At 47.7% G+C, this 19,725-nt stretch overlaps 1 protein-coding gene and 1 long non-coding RNA gene across 17 annotated transcripts in view; one reads left to right on the forward strand and one right to left on the reverse strand.

The window, feature by feature from the left end:
• PKIG (cAMP-dependent protein kinase inhibitor gamma) overlaps positions 1–19,725 on the forward strand; it is a 91,658-nt gene that overhangs the window by 69,519 nt on the left and 2,414 nt on the right. For 13 of the 16 annotated variants that reach the window (XM_074005398.1, XM_015429864.4, XM_065523197.2 and 10 more), the window contains one exon: positions 17,482–17,655. In XM_074005398.1, coding sequence (XP_073861499.1) covers positions 17,505–17,655 — 151 coding nt within the window. In that variant the 5' untranslated portion in view covers positions 17,482–17,504. Of the gene's footprint in view, positions 1–998; positions 1,273–17,481; positions 17,656–19,725 lie in introns of all 16 variants that reach the window. The other 3 variants (XM_074005400.1, XM_015429866.4, XM_045363011.3) reach the window with 1 other exon arrangement.
• On the reverse strand, positions 1,293–7,248 carry LOC141407926 (uncharacterized). Its single transcript, XR_012419425.1, has 2 exons — positions 7,096–7,248; positions 1,293–1,549 (listed from the first exon to the last, which is right to left on the reverse strand). It is a non-coding gene; the product is annotated as an uncharacterized lncRNA (long non-coding RNA).

A 19,725-nucleotide genomic window follows, 5' to 3' on the forward strand; every position in this document is an offset into this window, starting at 1 on the left:
AAGTCTGTGCTTCCACGGAGGTCTCTGGAAAGCAGCAAAACAGTCCAGCTGCATCACTGCTTGGTGGCCGGGCATGCTGGGTCCTCCCCAGGCCTCCTGCTGTGGATGTATGATCTAAACTTGCCCAGGCTCAGATACACAGCACGGTTCTCAGAGAGTGGCAGTCTCCATCCTACTGTGAAGGGATGGGCAGTTTTCCAAGGACTTCCTTGCTTTCCTGCCCTTCCTTCAGAGCTAGAAGTCTCTTACCTCCCTTACCCCCGAGCTAGAAGTAATGTTAGAGATTGCTTCGGTTGTCCACTCCTGAGTAATCCATCACCCCTGTTACTCAATGGTTTAAAACAGCAGCAATAGTTTCTTATATCTCATGGTTCCTGTGGGTCAGGAATTTGGGAACAGCTTGGCTGGGCAGTTCTGGCTTGGATCTTTCATGCAGTTGCAGTTAGATGGTGACTGGAACTGGGGCAGCTTGGGGCCGGCACCGCTGGATGCTGGCCGGCTGCTGCTCTTTCCAAGCCGTCTCAGGACCTCTGCCCTGTGGTTACTTCATAGGCCTGTTTGGGCTTCCTCACGGCATGGCCACCTGAGATTTCCCATATGCAGCTCAAAGCTCTAGAGGCAGGTGTCCCCAGAGAGAGCCAGGTGAAAGCTATGTAACCCTTTATAGCCTCATCTTGGAGGTGACACAAAATCATTTTTGTTGCATTCTATTTGTTAGAGGTCACTAAGGCCAGCTCATTTGGGGAAATTGAAATTAAACTCTACCTCCTGAGAAGAGGAATGTCAGATAATTTGCAGACCTGTTTCAGAACCACCACAGAGATACCCAGTTTCCCCCTTCATTCCACACTTGAGACTCCTGAGGTTTGAGGGGAAGAGCCTTGTCCAGAGGTGCCCAGCCTGGCATGGGCAGACCTGGAGTGTGGCCCAGCCCCTAGGCCTTAGGCAGGGCTGCCAGGAAGTGATCTCACTTTCCCTTCCTTCCTGTCCCCTCACAGTAAGATAGAGACTGCCACTCTCTGGGAACCTTGCTGTGTAGCTGAGCCTCAGCAAGTTTGATAATACAGACACAGCAGGAGGCCTGGGGAGGACCCAGCATGCCCGGCCACAAAGCAGTGATGCAGCTGGACTGTTCTTCAGCTTTCCAGAGACCTCCTGGAAGCACAGACTTTCATGGGTTGAAGAGAGTTTGTGTCACAATTCCAGTCCCTAGCCCTGGCCCTACATGAAATAGTAACACCACCCTGCCAGGAGGATGTAGCTGCTGAGGAGGTAAGCGTTTTAAATAATTCATGCCCCAAAATAATTATTTTTACTGTTGCTGTGAAGTTAAATACCAAAGAGTAGAATGTGGTGGTAGAATCAAGAGAATCAACCCAGCATCACTGAAAAGATTCTGAAGGTTTGTATCCAGCTGAATATCCAAAACAGGAGGTTGCATAAGCATGGGTAAAACCATCTCGGTGTATGTTTTAGACAGCCTTGTAGAACGTTTTCCAGGGACTTGCTTACTTTCTTCCTCTTCCTTCAGAAATGCCTTGTTATGAAGCTGGGGACAGGGGAAAAAGAAGGTCGGAAAAGGGAATGGGTACTTTTCAGTAAACCCATACTACATGCCAGGCATGATACTAATTCACTCCCCTGCTTTATAACCTAATAGCACAGGCTCCATCTGGCTCCACACTCCTTGGGTATATGGCCTTGCGCAAGCTCCTTAACCTTGCTGAGTTTCAGCTGCCTCTTTTGTACTACAGGATAATTATATGTTCTATGTCATAGAGTTACTATAAAATTAAATGCTTGTAAGATGCTTAGCACAGTCTGGCATGCAGTAAGAAAGAAGTGTATAACAGGCGGGGCACCATGGCTCAAGCCTGTAGTCCCAGCACTTTAGGAGGCTGAGGCGGGCGGATCACGAGGTCAAGAGATCGAGACCATCCTGGCCAACATGGTGAAACCCCACCTCTACTGAAAATACAAAAATTAGCTGGACGTGGTGGTGCACGCCTGTAGTCCCAGCTACTTGGGAGGCTGAGGCAGGAGAATCGCTTGAACCTGGGAGGCGGAGGTTGCAGTGAACCAAGATCATGCCACTCCACTCCAGCCTAGTGACAGAGCGAGACTCCATCTCAAAAAAAAAAAAAAAAAAAAAGAATATAACTGTTGGCTCCAATTAATCCCCGCAGCCACTTTTTAAGGCAGGTGTAAGCCCTCCAATTTTACAGAAGGGGTGTCTGCAGTCAAGTGAGGTGCCCAGCACCATGTGCCGCTATAGGGACAACAGCTGAGATTCTGAAATCCTTGTGGCGTCCACCACACCGCATTAGCCTCCGGGCAGCTCTGCCAGGGCTTTCCTGACATGCAGTAGTTGGGGGCAGAGGAACTCAGGAGGCTTCGTGCCCTACAGGAGCCCATGTCAGGTCCTAGAGCAAGAACATTTGGAAAACCAAGGCCAGGAATCCACTTATCCACTTAGGAGGCTCTTTAGGGAGCGGGGTTACAGAGAATGTTGTACACAGAGGAAATAGTCTAGTAAAGGCTTTGAGGTCAGGAATTAAATGAGGTTTGAGGATTTAAAGAGAGGCCCAGTGTGACCAGAGCAAAATGGACCAAGAAGAGAGCAGAAATGAGACAAAGGCTCATCTGCAGAGGCAGGCAGGGCCAGATCCTTGTAGGACTTCAGGGGCTGGCATCAGGAGTGTGGATTTCACTAGATGTGAAATAGAAAAGCATCAGAGATTGAACAAAGCAGGGAAATTCCAATGACCCAATTTCCATTTTGAGAACGTTACCCTGCCTGCCATATAGAACGCAGACCCTGGGCTAGGGATGAGAGAGACACAGGACTCTGACTCTGGTCAGGGTCTCTGCTGAGAGTCCTGGTGAGACATCCTGGAGCCTGGGTGGTGCGTGTGGAGGAGCGAGGTCAGCAGATTCAAGCTCTGTTTTGCAGGTAGAAACAAAAGGACTAGGCTGGGCACTGTTGCTCATGCCTGTAATCCCAGCTCTTTGGGAGGCCAAGGTGGGAGGATTGCTTGACGCCAGGAATTTAAGACTAGGCTGGGCAGCATTGTGAGACCCTGTCTCTACAAAAACATAAAAAAGAAAAAACAAATAACAGGACTTGGTAAAGAATTGTCAATGGGTGGTGAAGAAGAAGGGAGGTCAGGGGTGGCTGCGGGTTTCCAGCTGGGCAGATGGTGGTGCTCTTGCTCAGCTGGGAAGGCCAGGGCGAGCAGGCTGGTGACTTGCCGTCTGAAGCTTGCAGTGCTTGTGGGATAGCCAAATGACACGCTCAATAGGCTGTCACAAATCTAGACTTTTAAGAGAGGGTTGGGGCTCTTTGAGGGTCACCAACGTAGATTATTTCAGGGAAAGGATAAGAGCCCCTAGGGAGAAAACAGAAGAGACTGGCATCCTAACACAAAGGTACCGGCAGTAGCAGGTGCCTGTGCGGAGTGGTTGGAGGGAGGCCCAAAGGGTGTGGTGTCTGGAAGTCCGATGAGGAGAGTGGTCCGAGAAGAAATGAGTTGGAAGAGGAGGACAGAAAGGTGTCCCTGGGGATAGGCAGCGTAGAAGTCACTCAGGACCTTGTCTGACCCCAGCACCCTGCCCTTCCCTCCCTATCACTGCCTGCATCCAGGCCTGCTTGGGTCTAGGCCTGGCAGGTGCAGAGACCAAGGCCCGGCCTCTCTGCCTCCAAACAAAGCCTCACCCAGGGCCACTCTTTGAATGGCAGCAGGCACTGCCCAGGCAGGCATCAGGCTCCTCTCTGGTGACCTTGTACTGGATGTGCCCCTAAGGCGCTGGGTAGGGCTTTGCAGCCAGCCCCGGGCAGGCCACACATGGCTAGAACCAGCAGCCCTCCCTTTTCCCAGGTTCGTGGAATGTTCTCATTTTGGGGCCCTGAGTTTTCTGTTGGCCTCAGTGACTCTCTTTTCTGGCTTTCCATCACAGAGAGAAGCCGCTACCCTTGGAATTTGATGAATGCCTGTTCAATAGGCCCTGGCATTTCTGTTTCCACGGCCCTTTCGCCCCTCAGAGAAGCCTTAGAGAACATTTTGCCCACCCCTGATAAAACTTCTCCCATGAGACCAAGTCCCACTTTTGTGCTTCATGTCTTCTGCAAAAGTCTGTTTGCTTTTTGTGTGTTTTCTGCAAATATTGAATTTTTGAAAAAGAAAAAAAAAAGCAAAACAGGAAATGACCTTTCTAGTATATTTGGAAAACAATTTGAAGCTTGTAATGGAATCTGCCTGAGCAATGAGGACTAATAGCTGCAGACTTGGAACAGACCATGTAGCTCTTGGCAGATACTGGGGCCTCTTCAGTTTACAAAGCTGGGGGGAGTATTACAAACCCACTGGAGAAGTGGCTTCCTGTGGGGAAATGCCCAGAGCAGGCACCTGCAAGCACCATAACCTCTGACCCCAGGGCCCCAAAAGGTCTGGGGACAGAGTATAAGGGCTTCACCCTTTGTCCTGGGCATTCAAGGTCAGTCACATGTCTGGCAATCATCCAGATCCCATAAGACACCAAAACCTCCTGAGGATGAGGAAAAGAAAGAGCTTCGTTCTTTAGCACCCCGTAGGGCTCAGGCTGAGCTAAGAGATTCTAGATTGTTTTTAGACTCAAATTGCCTGTTGGCTTTCTGGGTCACTCTCTATCCAACTTTTCTGTAGATTTCAGCAAAAACCACCTCCTCAGAGAGGCCTTTCCTGATCATGCAGCCGTTAACTGAATGATCCACATGCAGAGAACCCTGTCCTCTTCTCCCATAGCTCATATCATAATCTGTGATGATAGATTCATTGACTTGTTCAGTGCCTTTTTCTCTTTACACATTGTAAATATCTTTTTTAGTTTCCAGTATATACCCTGTGCCTGGCACAGTGCCTGGCATATAGAAGTTGCTCAGTACATTGAATGAATAAATGAAATATCAAGACTGGAAGACTTAGAGACCAGATGCAATGACTCATGCCTATAATCTCAACACTTTGGGAGGCCGAGGCAGGTGGATCACTTGAGGTCAGGAGTTCAAGATTAACCTGGCCAACATGGTGAAACCCCATCTCTATTAAAAATACAAAAAGAAAATTAGCCGGGTGTGGTGGTGCATGCTTGTAATCCCAGCTGCTTGGGAGGCTGAGGCAGGAGAAGCACTTGAACCAGGGAGGCGGAGGTTGCAGTAAGCGGAGATCATGCCACTGCACTCCAACCTGGGCGACAGAGTAAGACCCCATCTCAAAAAAAAAAAAAAAAAAGCCTGGAAGACTTGGAGATCATATTTCAAATTTTGTTATTTAGATGGTGGGAAAGGAAGCTGAGAGAGAGAAGGGGACTCTTCAGGGGTCACCCTACTGCACGGGTATTGAACCAGATCTTCAGCCACTGTTATGATGCAGGGCCGCACATTCTTTGCTCTTCTTTCTCTGTAATCTAGAACGTCTTCTATTATTAACTCGTTCATCAACTATTCATTGAGCTTCAAGTATGTGCAGGGCCTTCTGGACATATAACAGTAATCACGCCAGTCAGGGTCACCACTTCTGGGGAATTTATATTCTTACCACGCAACGCCATAAAGCACCAGAGAAGGAAGTTTTAATCTTCTGTAGCACCATTAAACAGAGTAAAAATAAAGGAGCTGAATGAAAATCCAAAGGCAGGTTTTACTAACTCAGCCTCCAAATGAACCATCCTAATCATTTATTAATTGAATTCCGCTTACATTCCCCGTCACTTACTAAACTTTTTGCATCACCATATTATTGAATCTTCATAACAGCCCCCTGCACTGCAGGGTGTGACTGTTAGCCCCACTTTGCTGAGGTGAGGGGACTTGTGCACGGCCTCACAGCTGGTCAACAGCAAAGCTAGGCTGGACGAGCACCCTAGATGCCCTCTGCCCTGCCACCCATTCCCCTCAGAGATTTGTAATGTCATCAGGGACTCCCAAGGGGGCCGTGTGATGTGGGGAAAAGAGCTCTGGACCAGGAGTTAAGACCGCTAGATCAAGAACCCTAGGCAAGTCCCTTGCCCTTTCTGAGCCTCCGTTTCTGCAGCTGTTGATGAGAGGCTTGTCTAGATGAGCTCTGGGATGTCTTTCGGTTAGATTCTACAACAACTTTTCATTAATTGAACAGGTATTTGCCCTGTGATGGTCCTGAATGAATCAAAGCTGTCTCCCTGCTGGAGATAGGTCATGGACTGTTGGAAGTGAAGACTCAGAAATCAGGAGAGAAGACTGTAGACCCATGTGTTAGGGCATATTAGCAATCATATATTGAGAACATCCTTCCATGCCAGTATACATAAATGGATCCAAATGCTTCTTTTTAATCATTGAAGGTTCCTGAGCTGAGCATGAGGATGAGCCAGCTGATGTTGGGGAATGTCCCTCTTGAAGTAGAGGACAGAAGGCTTGAGGATGAATTGGGGGTGGGGGATGAGGAATAAGTGAGAAGACTGGGGACAGAAAAACCAGTTGGGGAAGGTTGTAATCGAGTGGATAGAGATGATGAAGCCTAACTGAGGCCATGATTACTGCGTGGAGAAAATGGGAGGATGGACCTGAAGAGAGAAAATAATTGAACCTGGGTAATTGAGCTTTAAGGTGCGGGATGCCTTCTTAAAGAGAGGAAGAAGTCAGGCATGTGTTACGGATAATAGGTTTTTGACTTGCATAATTGATTGTGGAGGTGGCTCCTGACTAAGAGAATGAATGAGAGAGAGTCCTGGAGGAGGGAGAGCATAATTTTGTTGATATCCTCCGGGAAGATTCATCTAGATGTCTGCAGCTCAGCAGTGAGAGGATCGACATTGAAATGAATGGAAGATAATGTCATGAGAGAGAATGAGATGTGTGGAACAATTAGAGAAACATTAGAAGACAGTAAAGGATGGAACTAAGGGGGTATACAAGTAGTCAAGGTGTTGGACTAGGAGACTGTATAAGAGCATTCTAAGAAGTTGAAGGCAGTTGCTTTACTGCCTGAGCCTCAGTTTCCTCATTTCTAAAATGAGGATTTTAGAATAGTGCGTACTCATTGTGTTTAGGGTTACATGAGAGAATGTGTGGAAGGCACTTACCTTGCACATCAGAAGTAGAACTCATTCAATAATTCATCATTCATTCTGCAAGTAAGAGTCAAGCACCAGCATATGCCAGGCTCTGGGCCAGCCCTTTGGAGTACACAGAGGAGCAAAAGGGAAATCTGAGTGCCTGACCTCGTGGGAGAGGAACTGTGAAAGAAAGAAGACTCAGTATCATAAAAATGTGATTTCTGTCTACATTCAGGTACCAGATATTACTGTATATATTTAGTGCAGTCCTGATAAATACAAGAGAAATTGGGGGACAAGTTAAATGACTATTTAGTTCATTAGAAAACATAGACCAGCAAAAACAGCCAGAGAAAAAAAATCTAAAGTCAAAAAAGATTTGAGCTATCTATGAGAAGGAAACCATTCTACAGTTTTTTTTGTTTTTTTTTTGTTTTTTTTTTTTTGCGACGGAGTCTGGCTCTGTCACCCAGGCTGGAGTGCAGTGGCGCGATCTCGGCTCACTGCAAGCTCCGCCTCCCAGGTTTACCCCATTCTCCTGCCTCAGCCTCCCGAGTAGCTGGAACTACAGGCGCCCGCCACCTCGCCCGGCTAGTTTTTTGTATTTTTTAGTAGAGACGGGGTTTCACCGTGTTAGCCAGGATGGTCTCGATCTCCTGACCTCGTGATCCGCCCGTCTCGGCCTCCCAAAGTGCTGGGATTACAGGCTTGAGCCACCGCGCCCGGCCTCTACAGTAATTTTTTTTTTTTTTTTTTGAGACAGAGTCTGGCTCTGCCGGCCAGGCTGGAGTGCAGTGGCCGGATCTCAGCTCACTGCAAGCTCCGCCTCCCGGGTTTACGCCATTCTCCTGCCTCAGCCTCCCGAGTAGCTGGGACTACAGGCGCCCGCCACCTCGCCCGGCTAGTTTTTTGTATTTTTTAGTAGAGACGAGGTTTCACCCTGTTAGCCAGGATGGTCTCGATCTCCTGACCTCGTGATCCACCCGTCTCTGCCTCCCAAAGTGCTGGGATTACAGGCTTGAGCCACCGCGCCCGGCCCTACAGTTATTTTTTTAATTTAAAGCTAATGTAGGCCGGGCGCGGTGGCTCAAGCCTGTAATCCCAGCACTTTGGGAGGCCGAGACGGGCGGATCACGAGGTCGGGAGATCGAGACCATCCTGGCTAACACGGTGAAACCCCGTCTCTACTAAAAAAAAATACAAAAAACTAGCCGGGCGAGGTGGTGGGCGCCTGTAGTCCCAGCTACTCGGGAGGCTGAGGCAGGAGAATGGCGTGAACCCGGGAGGCGGAGCTTGCAGTGAGCTGAGATCCGGCCACTGCACTCCAGCCTGGGCGACAGAGCGAGACTCCGTCTCAAAAAAAAAAAAAAAATTAATAAAAATAAAAATAAAAATAAATAAAGCTAATGTAATAGAAAACATGATACTAGTACATGAGTAGACACATCAGCTGGAGAGATTAAAAGATTCAGAAACAGACCCCAATAGACAGTTTTGTATGTAACAATGGTAGCTTTTCACATCAATGAGGAAATGATGGATTACTCCACAAATGATTTGAGATAGGTAGAAAAAATTAAGGTGGCTCTCTAACTCATACCTTATTACAGATAAATTCTAGATCAATCAAAGATTTAAATATGAAAAGGGAAGCCATAAAAGTACTAGAGGCCAGGCGTGGTGGCTCACACCTGTAATCCCAGTAGTTTGGGAGGCTCAGGCAGGAATATCACTTGAGCCCAGGAGTTCAGAACCAGCCTGGGCAACATAGTGAGACCCCATCTCTTAAAAGAAAAACAAAAAAAGGGAATTGGCTGGGCACTTTAGCATGCACCTGTAGTCCCGTCCCAGCTACTCAGGAAGCTAAGCTAGGAGGATCCCTTGAACCCAGGAGTTCAAGGTTGCTGTGAGCTAAGCTGGCACCACTGCATTCCAGCCTGGGTGACTCCAGACCCTGTCTCAAAAAACAAAGTACCAAAAATAAACAAGGGATTTCTTTACTAATCTTAGAGTGGGGAAGACATTTCTGATTATGTTCCAAAGCCCAGAAACCATAAAATAAAGATCAATTTTACTTATGAATATAAAAAAGATGTGTGTGGGGAGAAGTGCCGAAAATAAAGTCAAAGTACAAATGACAAGTAAAAAATACTAGTAGCTCCCAATTAGACAAAAGACTAATTACCTTAATATATTAAGAACTCCTACAAATCAATAAGAAAAAAACCTAAAATCCATTAGAAATGGGCAAAAGGATTTGAAGAAACAGTAAACAGAAAAGGAGATGCATATGGGAAGATGCTCAGGTTCACTCCTAGGAGCAGTAGGAACTAAAACAATCAGGCACTGGTTTTAAAACCATTTTTTAGATTAGGAACAAAACAGCATTAAGAAGACTGTGGTGAAGCAAAGTGCTCATCTGATATACCTACTGGGAATTGCTATGGTTTGAATGTGTTCCCTCCAAAATACCAATGTGATAGTAGTAAGAGGTAGGGCCTTTAAGAGGTGATGAGGTCATGTGGTCTCCTTCCTTGTGAATGGGATTAGGCACCTTTTATAAAAGGGCTTGAGGCCAGGCACGGTGGCTCATGCTTGTAATCCCGGCACTTTGGGAGGCTGAGGCCGCCGGATCACCCGAAGTCAGGAATTCAAGACCAGCCTGGCCAACATGATGAAACCTCATCTCTCCTAAAAATACAAAAATTAGCTGGGTGTGGTGGTGCACACCTGTAATCCCAGCTACTTGGGAGGCTGAGGCAGGAGAATCCCTTGAATCCAGGAGGAGGAGGTTGTAGTGACCATGCCACTGCATTCTAGCATGGGCATCAGAACGTGACTCCATCGAATAAATAACAAATAAATGGGCTTGAGGGAGTGCGTTTGCCCCTTTTTGCCTTTCTGCCAGTTGCCCTGTGAGAACACAGTGTTTAAGGTGCCCTCTTGGAAGCAGAGAGCAGGCCTCACCACAGGCTGGCGCCTTGATCTTGGACATCCCAGCCTCCAGAACTGTGTGAAATAAATTTCTGTTCTTTGGAAATTACTGAGACTTGGCCGGGCACAGTGGCTCACGCCTGTAATCCCAGCACTTTGGAAGGCCGAGGCGGGCGGATCACGAGATCAGGAGATCGAGACCATCCTGGCTAACACAGTGAAACCCTGTCTCTACTAAAAATACAAAAAATTAGCCGGGCGTGGTGGCGGGCGCCTGTAGTCCCAGCTACTCGGGAGGCTGAGGCAGGAGAATGGCGTGAACCCAGGAGGCAGAGCTTGCAGCGAGCAGAGATCGCGCCACTGCACTCCAGCCTGGGCAACAGAACGAGACTCCGTCTCAAAAAAAAAAAAAGAAAAAAAAAGAAAGTACTGAGGCTCAGATATTTTGTTGTAGCAGCACAAAACGGACTGAGAGATAGGAACTAACTTCTGTGGGGAGAATTTGGCAGTACCTATTATAATAAAAAAGTCACAGATCCTTTGAGGTGGCAATTCCACTTTTATGGAAACAACTCTCAGGTCCATCAATAGGGAGGTAATTAAATCAGTCTACAACAGTGAGATAACAGAGTATCATGCGGATAATAAAAGGAACAATTTAGTTATTACTTTGGGTTTGTTTTCAGTGTGTTGATGTAATCAGTGCTGCAGTGGCTTCAGAGTGATCTACAGTTGTTTCCAAGGCGTGTGTGTGTGTGTGTGTGTGTGTGTATGTGTGTATGTATGTGTGTATATATATAATTTTTTTTTAATAGAGTCTCACTGTGTCACCCAGGCTAGAGTGCAGTGGCACAGTCGCAGCTCACTGCAGCCTCTGCCTCCTGGGTTCAAGCAATTCTCCTGCCTCAGCCTCCTGAGTAGCTGGGACTACAGGTGTGCACCACCACACTCAGCTCATTTTTGTATTTTTAGTAGAGATGGGGTTTCACCATGTTGGCCAGGCTGGTCTTGAACTCCTGACCTCAAGCGATCCACTCACCTCGGCCTCCCAAAGTCAAGACACATTTTTAAATGAAAAAAATGCAAGATGGAAAATAAAATTTTGTTTTAAATAAAGGAAAAAAGAAGGGAAGGAGAAAAAGAGGGAACATGTATATTGCATAGATTTTGTCTGGAAGGACACCAAAACGTGCTTGCCTTGGGGAGGGTGTCTGGATCAGATGGGAGGGAGATTAAGGTCTTATCTCTGTCCTTTTGGACCTTTTGAGTTTTAGACCACATTTACACATAGTCTAAAATTAAGTAATTTTAAGACTAAGTGAATATTTCACTATAAAAAAGGAAATATAATGGATTTTTAAATCACTTACAAAAATATTAATGTATGTAATTATATCACTGATATTCTTTTTCATTTAACTATATGTGAACATTTTGCTATGTCTTTAAAAAATATTCACAAACATCATTTTAATGCCTGAATGGTATTTCATTTAGATATAAATTAGTTAAGTATGTATATATTAATAATTCTCCATTGACACATCCATTAGGAACTCATTTTGGTGTCTTTAGTTTCCTGCTATTATAAATAATACTGTAGGCCAGGCACAGTGGCTCAGTCCTGTAATCCCAACATTTTGGAAGTCCGAGGCAGGAGGATAACTTGAGCCCAGGAGTTTGAGACCACGAGTTTGAGACCACCTTGGTTAACATAATGAGATTCCCATCTCTGAAAAAAAATGAGCCAGGCGTGGTATAGTCCCAGCTACTCAGGAGGCTGAGGCAACAGGATCGCTTGAGCCTAGGAAGTTGAGGCTGCAGTGAGCCATGATTGTACCACTGCACTCCAGTCTGCGTGACACAGCGAGACCCTGCCTCAAAAAAAAAAAAATAATACTATGACGAACATTTGTGTACATTTATCTTCATGTAGATCTTGGATTATTTTCTTATAATAGATTATTATAAACTGATTTAGTAGCTCAAAGATATGTAAAAAGTTGAGGTTTCTGGATACACGCTGTCAAGTCACTGCCCAAGGAGGTCTTGGAAGTTTACACTCTAACAGGGTTTGAGAATGACCCTTTTCTGACATGATTTCCAACTCTGAGGATGCTTTATTTCCCCATTTGCTGTTGTCTTTAAAGATGAGAGGGTGAGTGACGAATATAAATGTGAGAGAAAAATTAAATTACGTGTTTGTGCTTTGGATTGGAGAGCTCTCCAGAGCCATCTTTGGAGTTGCTGCTCCCTGAGGGTATACGGTAGCCAGAGCATGTTGGCCTAGTTGATGTTTTCTAGGATTGGTCTTTGAGTGTGGCATTTGCTGTCTCCATGTCCTGAGGCCCAGTGTCCTGCACTGGGCAGCTTGTAACATCAGATGGCATTGTGAGATCAAAGCCCCAGGAGACGTTCCAGCACAAAGCTGGCCTTTCAGATGGAGCCTGTAACTCCATCCCATGGTGTCAGGTCCTAGTACAAGAACACCTACACAGCACTTCACGGTGCACGGAGGCCCTTCTCAACAGTCCAAGAAGGAACTGCTGCTCCTCCCCACAGAGGAGGGGGACAGCGGGGGAGAAGAGGGATAGGTACAAACTCCCTCTCCTTCAGAGAGTGAAATCCAGCGAGTGTGCATGGAGCACCTGCTCTTTACCAGGTGCTGGATGAGAATCAGGAAATGGAGCAGCCAGAGCCTGTTGGCTCAGCTGGGATTAGGTTTCAGCTGGACATGGGAAAAATCCAGACCAAATTCCTGTTCCTGTGGAGCTGACATTCTAACTGAGGAAGAGCTGAGGACTCGGAGGCTCCGGGAGCCAGTGTGGCCTGCTCGGCGTTTGTCCCTTTCCAGAGCAGCAGGTTTCAGGTGGGAATGAGGCCCTTCTTGAGCTGTGGCTTATACCGGCCTCACTCACCTCAAGAGGGCAGCTGTGGCCACTGCGTGCGTGATGTGTGTGAAAACACAGGCACCTGGGCCATGGTACCTTTCGTTATTGATGTGTGTGAAAACACAGGCACCTGGGCCATGGTACCTTTCGTTATTGTAGGAATTTTCGGCATCATTTTTATCCTCTGTTGTTACCGTTATCATAAGCCATTTCCCTGTCCTTAAGCACTGAGTGGCTTCCCCAGAGGGAGAGGGCAGGAGTGAACCTTCGTGACCTGCAGAAGGAGCCACCTCTGGAACTTCCGGGAATTCTGTTAGCCAAGGAGGAGCCAGAACGTGACTAGGGCAGCGCGCAAGGCTGCTAGGAAGATAGGCAGGGCGCGCCATCTGCTGCAGCCGGGGGGAATTGCCGTGGACAGTGTCCTGGCCCTCCTCTATTTTACACAGGGGAAACGAAGGCCCGAAGAAAGGCAGGGTCTTGCCCAGGGTTAGGTGGCAAAGCTTGGGTTTAAGGTCACGCGTCTCATGCTTTGCTTTTTCTACCATAGGACACCTCCCACCTCCCTGTCTCACCTGTCTGATCTTTGAGGGCCCCTAATTCATTCTTTAGCTAAGTGTTTCTTCTGAGCTAGGTGTTGTGGGGGATGTGGGCCCAGCCCTCCATAGTGATCCTCTCTCTCTTTCTCTCTCTCTCTCTCTCTCACACGCACACACGCACACACACACGCACACGCGCACACACACACACACGCACGCACACACGCACCCGCACCCCTGCAGCACTTACTGGCTCAGTCCCACCCTGGGTGCCTTCTGGGCACTTCTGCCAGTGTCAGCTACCTTCGAAAAGCATTGCACAATAATTTGGGTTTATGAAAACTTCAACCATTGAAAAAATATAGACTTAGAAAACAAAAGTTCCCCTTACTCACAAAGAACCACAGTTGACAGGGTTGATACATGTTTTTTCAAATTTTTTTTTCATATGTCTGCTATCTTTCCCCACAGGAACTGGGTTTTATTTTACGTGTTGTTTTGCAACCTCTGTTTTTCAGTTGCCAGTTTATCTCAGATGTTGTCCTATGTCAGTACAGGCCCATCTGGCACATTTCTTACTTTATTATTTATTTATTTATTTTTTACTGACATGTCATTGTATATATTTGTGGGGTACAACTTGATGTTTTGATACATATATGTTGTATAATAATCAAATCAGGGCAGTTAGCATATCCATCATCTCATGCATTTATTTATTTCTGATGAGAATATTCAAAAGTCTCTCTAGTTATTTTGTAATATAGAATGCCTTTTTTTTTTTTTTGAGACGGAGTCTCGCTCTATCTTGCCCAGCGTGGAGTGCAGTGGCGTGATCTCAGCTCACGGCAATCTCTGCCTCATGGGTTCAAGCGATTCTCCTGTCTCAGCCTCCAGAGTAACTGGGACTACAGGCGTGTGCCACCACATCCGGCTAATTTTGTATTTTTAGTAGAGGTGAGGTTTCACCATGTTGGCCAGGCTAGTCTCAAACTCCTGACCTCAGGTAATCTACCTGCCTCGGCCTACCAAAGTGCTGGGATTATAGGCATGAGCCACGACACCCGGCCTAGAATGCCTTACTGTTAACCATCACCTTACTGTGCATCAGAATAGGAACTTACTGCTCCTATCTAAGTGTAACTATGTACCCGTTGACCAGCTTTCCATCCTTTCCTCTCCTTTCCCCTCCCTAGTCTCTGGTAATCATTGTTCTGTTCTCTCCTATGATATCGACTTTTTTTTTTTTTTTTTGACAGTTTTGCTCTGTCGTCCAGGCTAGAGTGCAGTGGCGCGATCTCGGCTCACTGCAAGTTCTGCCTCCCGGGTTCGCCATTCTCCTGCCTCAGCCTCCGAAGTCGCTGGGACTACAGGCGCCTGCCACCACACCCAGTTAATTTCTTTTTTTTTTTTTTTTTTTTTTTGTATTTTTAGTAGAGATGGGGTTTCACTGTGTTAGCCCAGGATGGTCTCGATATCCTGACCTCGTGATCCACCTGCCTTGGCCTCCCAAAGTGCTGGGATTACAGGCGTGAGCCACCGCGCCCAGCCAATATCAACTTTGGTTTTTTAAGATTCCACGTATGCGTAAAATCATGCAGTATTTGTCTCTCTGTGTCTGGCTTATTTCCCTTCACATTATGTCTTCCAGGTTTATCCATGTTGTCCCAAATAACAAGATTTCATTTTTTTTTTAATGGCTGAATAGTATTCCTTTGTGTATATATATATTTTCTGTATCCATTCAATCATGTTGGACATTTGGGTTGATTCCATATCTTGGCTATTATAAATAGTGCTGCAGTAACCATAGGAGGTCAGATGTCTTCTTGATATACTAATGTCAGTTCTTTGGATGTATACCTAGTAGTGGGATTGTTCGGTCATATGGTACTGTTTTTAATTTTCTCAGGAACCCTCCATACCGTTTTCCATAGTGGCTGTATGGCACATTTCTTTTTAATAAATACTTCATAATTCATGCAATGCCTAACCTCCTGGTGGACATTTGGGTGGTTTCCTGTAGGCTGCTATTACTGACCAGGTGCAGTAAACATCCTCACACTATAGAAAACATTGGGCATTTGCCTGAGTGGGTCTAGAACTAGGATTTGCTAGGTGGGCCCACCCCACTGGACTATGAACTCCTAAAGTCAGGCCAGTGCTTAGACCACCCCTCCCACTTACTAATTCAGGTCTGCGAGGTAGCCAGAGTCCATGCAATGACTGCTATCTAATTGCCTTCAGAAAACCATAGGTGCTCAATGAGAGATACTAGTATCCCCTTCGCAAATTAACCTTTTGTTAATATAGTAGCAGTACTTGTTGCCAAGAGTACATAAATGGACAATCTTGTGTGCTACCGGTGGGAATATAAATAAAAACAATGCTGACTTTATAAGTCTTTCTGCCAATTTTTTGTCATTATAAATACCACTATGCCATTTGGGAAGGCAACTGGGAAATGTGTCAAAAATCTAAAAATTATTTCACCCTTCCCTTTAGCCCAGCAATTCTGCTTCTAGAGATATACTCTCAGTATATCTCTAGAATATCTCTAGTATATCTCTAGTATAATTAGGGATGGGCACAGAGACTTTCATAAAGGCCCAGTGCTGTGTGTGGCAGTAGAAAACTGGGAAGTACCTCTGTGTTCATTTCTGGAGGCCTCATCCTAGAGTCAATCATTGCCCATGCAAGTATGCTGGCACAAAATTCATGTGGAGGGAGCCTTAGTGACATGTTCTAAAGCGTCCCAAAGAGTAGACTACATAACAACATAAGGTATGGTCTCAAATCATTTCTAAATGTATGTGGCTCTTCTTTATATATGTTGCGCTCTTCTCTTCTCTCTCTAGACTGTGTCACCAAGCACCAGGGCTGTGAACTGCTATCTGTGTAGTAAGAACTACTAATTTCATATCTTTCCTCTCCACTCCACCTCTCTTCTGAGCTCCAGCTTCCTGGTTCCATGTACTTACACTACCTCTCCCCTTGGAGGGCTCACAGGCATCTCAGAGTTACCAGATACGCCAAATAGGACTTGATGCCCCCAAATATTCCTCCTTTGTTCTTCCACATGTCAGCAAACCATACTTCTGTCCACCTACTTATTCACACCAGAAACCTAAATTACCTGTCAGTCCAACACTGCTTCTTGGTTTGATTTCCAAGTTACATCTAGAATCCTTCCCACTGCCACCCTCCTCCACCCACCATCTCGGCACCTGAACTTTGCAGGAGCCTCCTAACTTGCCCCTTCCCGGCACTGCTCTGCCCAGACACCAGAGTCATCTTTGAAAATGCATGACTGCTCCTTCATGACCTGGCCTAAAGCCCTTCAGGAACCAAGTTCCAGATGTGGTCTGGCTCCTGCCTACCTCAGCAGTGTCCTCAGTGTCATTGTCCCGCTTCCGCCATACTCCTGCCTACTGGCTCTTTCTGTCCTTCCAAGCCCCGATGCCTCACCCTCCCTCAGAGCCTTCACACGTGCTGTTCCCCTCTCTGTAATGCTCTTCCCCTCACTCTTCATCTACATGACGCCTCGTCATCCTCGGTTCTCAGGTAAAATGTCACTTGGTGACCCCCAGCCTTGATCAGGTCCTAGTGATCACTCCAGCATCCTGCATTCTCCCTTGAAGCCCTGAGCACCAAGGCTATGACTTAGGCATGAGGTGACTTTATGCCACCTGTGGTAGATGGTAAGCTCTGTGAGGCCAGGGACCATGGCCAATTTGTTCATGGCGGTATCTGCAGTATATAACCAGTGCCTGGCATGTGGTATTGATAAATATGTGTACATGTTTGTCAATAAGTTTATTTAAAGAAAAGTCTGAGCCCATGTTCTTTAAAATGTTGATGGTGGTTGTCTGGGTATGGAATTATGGGTGACTTGTTTTGTTCTTTGTACTTTCCTGTGCTTTTTGCTTTGTTTTCAATAAGAGGCAATAACTGTCATTTTGACAGAAGCCACAGTGCTGGGGAGCTGGAGCTGTCCTCTCTGCAGAATGCATCTGGACTTACCTCTGCCCCCTTGCCTCCTGTCCCCACAGGCCTGAGGAGCGATGCGACAGGCATGATGGAGGTTGAGTCCTCCTACTCAGACTTCATCTCCTGTGACCGGACAGGCCGTCGGAATGCAGTCCCTGACATCCAGGGAGACTCGGAGGCTGTGAGCGTGAGGAAGCTGGCTGGAGACATGGGCGAGCTGGCACTCGAGGGGGCAGGTTAGAGCCAGCAGGTCCTCAGCACTCCTGCATGTCAGAAGCTCTCTGCCAGGCCCCGGGCTGGCCTCCAAGTCCTAGACTGCCCACACTTTCTCAGAGAAGAAACCGCCTTTAAATCAGCCCTGCCCCATGGGCAGTGGCAGAGTCCAGCAGTCTCTAGGTTGGAAGATGTTCGAATCTCAGGCCCCAAGGACTCTTCTGGCCGGGCATCCAGGGCTCTTCCTGTCCTCCTGCCCCCTAATCCACCCATAAGTCTTGTCAGTTCTCTTCCAAGATACATCCCAGGTCCCTCCACTTCTCGCTATCGCCACAGTCATACCTGGCTTTGGCCACTCACAGCTCTCACCTGGCTGACTATAGCGGCCGGCTTCCCTGGGTTCCCTACACCCATCTCCGCCCTTCCTGTTCAGCGCTATGCAGCAGCCGGCAGACCTCGTTTAAACCATTCTGTCCGTTATGCTTCTGCCAAAAAAAAAATCCCCCGGTGGCTTCACTGAGTGAAGCTAAGCTTGTCACATTGCTCTGGGGCAGTCCTGCTGTAGGCCAGACCCTGCCCGAGTCTCACTCGATGCCACTCCTCTCCCTGCCACCCTCCAGCCACATCTACCTTTGGTCTGTTTCTAGTCAAGCCTCTCCAAGGGGCCTTCTCTGACTGCTAGATCACCCTTCCCCAATCACATGACCCTCATCACTCTCTGACAAGGTCTCATGGGTCTAAATGTGAGCGCCAGGAGGGCGGAGGCCTTGCGTTCTGTTTGGCACACAGCAAGTGCTTGGGAACCACAGACCGAATGACAAAAGGAAACAGCATCCACCCACCCAAGTACTGGCTGGAACACCCCCACCCGCTCCATCCCCCCAGAGAACCCCTTGGCTCAAGTCCATGGTCAGCCTGGGAATTTCCTTGGGAAGCTTCCCTGAGCCCTGCATGGCTGAGGCCTTTCCCTCCTGCTCTCACAGCGCCACAGAGGCCGTGTGTGCTTCTCACAGCACAGCCGTCAGGCTGCATCTGTCTCCCCGTGGGCTGTCCTTGGAGGGCCACAGCCCTGCCCCTCCCTGGGTAGCCCTAGTCTTCTTGCCCCTCACTGGCCAGAAGTGAATTAAAAGTACAGAACAGAGAAGACTTTGTGGGGGCATGGACCCAGCCCTCTCATGTTATAGATGGACAAACTGAGGCCCAGAGAAGTTGGAGGGCTTGCTCCGGGCCATCCAGGGAGTTAACATAGAATCTGGCCGCCTTTAGAGAGAGCCCCCGGCACCCTGTCGATGGAACCCCACCCCACAAGCCTTCCCTGTCCCATGATCTGTTCATCCTCCTCTGTCACGTGGCCCAGGCAGAACTTCCACGGGCTCACCCTGCTCCTCTCCAGCCTCAACTCTCATCCCCTCGCCAGCGGTAGTAAAGTACTTTGATTGCTCAGAAGCCCCTGTGGGCCTTCACATGCTGCACCTCTGTTTGCTTCTGCCCTTGCCTGGCTGGGTTCTCTTCATTCTTAGAGACCCAGGCATCTGCTCAGCTGAGAAGCCTTCCCTGACTGCAGTGCCCCTCCCAGACGGGGGAGGCACCTCTTCTCCCTGCTGCCTCCATGAGCCCACTGAGCATAATGGTCCTGCTCTAGACTGAGCTTCTCCTGACAGGCTCTGCGTCTTGTGCCCTCGGTGCCTGGTGGCGTTTGGCACATGGTGGAGGTGCCAAATCAATGGCTGTTCATTGACCAACTGAATGACCAGCATGTCCAGCTGCCACACTGGGCACTCTGCCCTGGGCTCTCTCAAGGCTTCTGTATCCTCACCCTCAGCTCTGGTGAGCTCTGTTCTTTCTCTCTCTCCCTCAGCAGTTGTAGCTGCTGGCCCATGTTCCCAGGCCCTCCTAACACCTGTTTTCCCTGACTCAGATTCCCTAAAGTGTGGGTCCTCTGGCTACATGATATTCACCTGCCAGGGTGACTGACATTTAAAAAAGGGACCTGAGGAAAGAACAGTGCTCACTGAAAGAAACGAAACACTCATGGTGGTGTCCAGGCAAGAGTGACTGGCCAAGGAACCTTCCAGGAAGCCCACAGTGAGCAG

This window comes from Macaca fascicularis, chromosome 10, assembly GCF_037993035.2.
Source record: "Macaca fascicularis isolate 582-1 chromosome 10, T2T-MFA8v1.1".
NCBI lineage: Eukaryota > Metazoa > Chordata > Mammalia > Primates > Cercopithecidae > Macaca > Macaca fascicularis.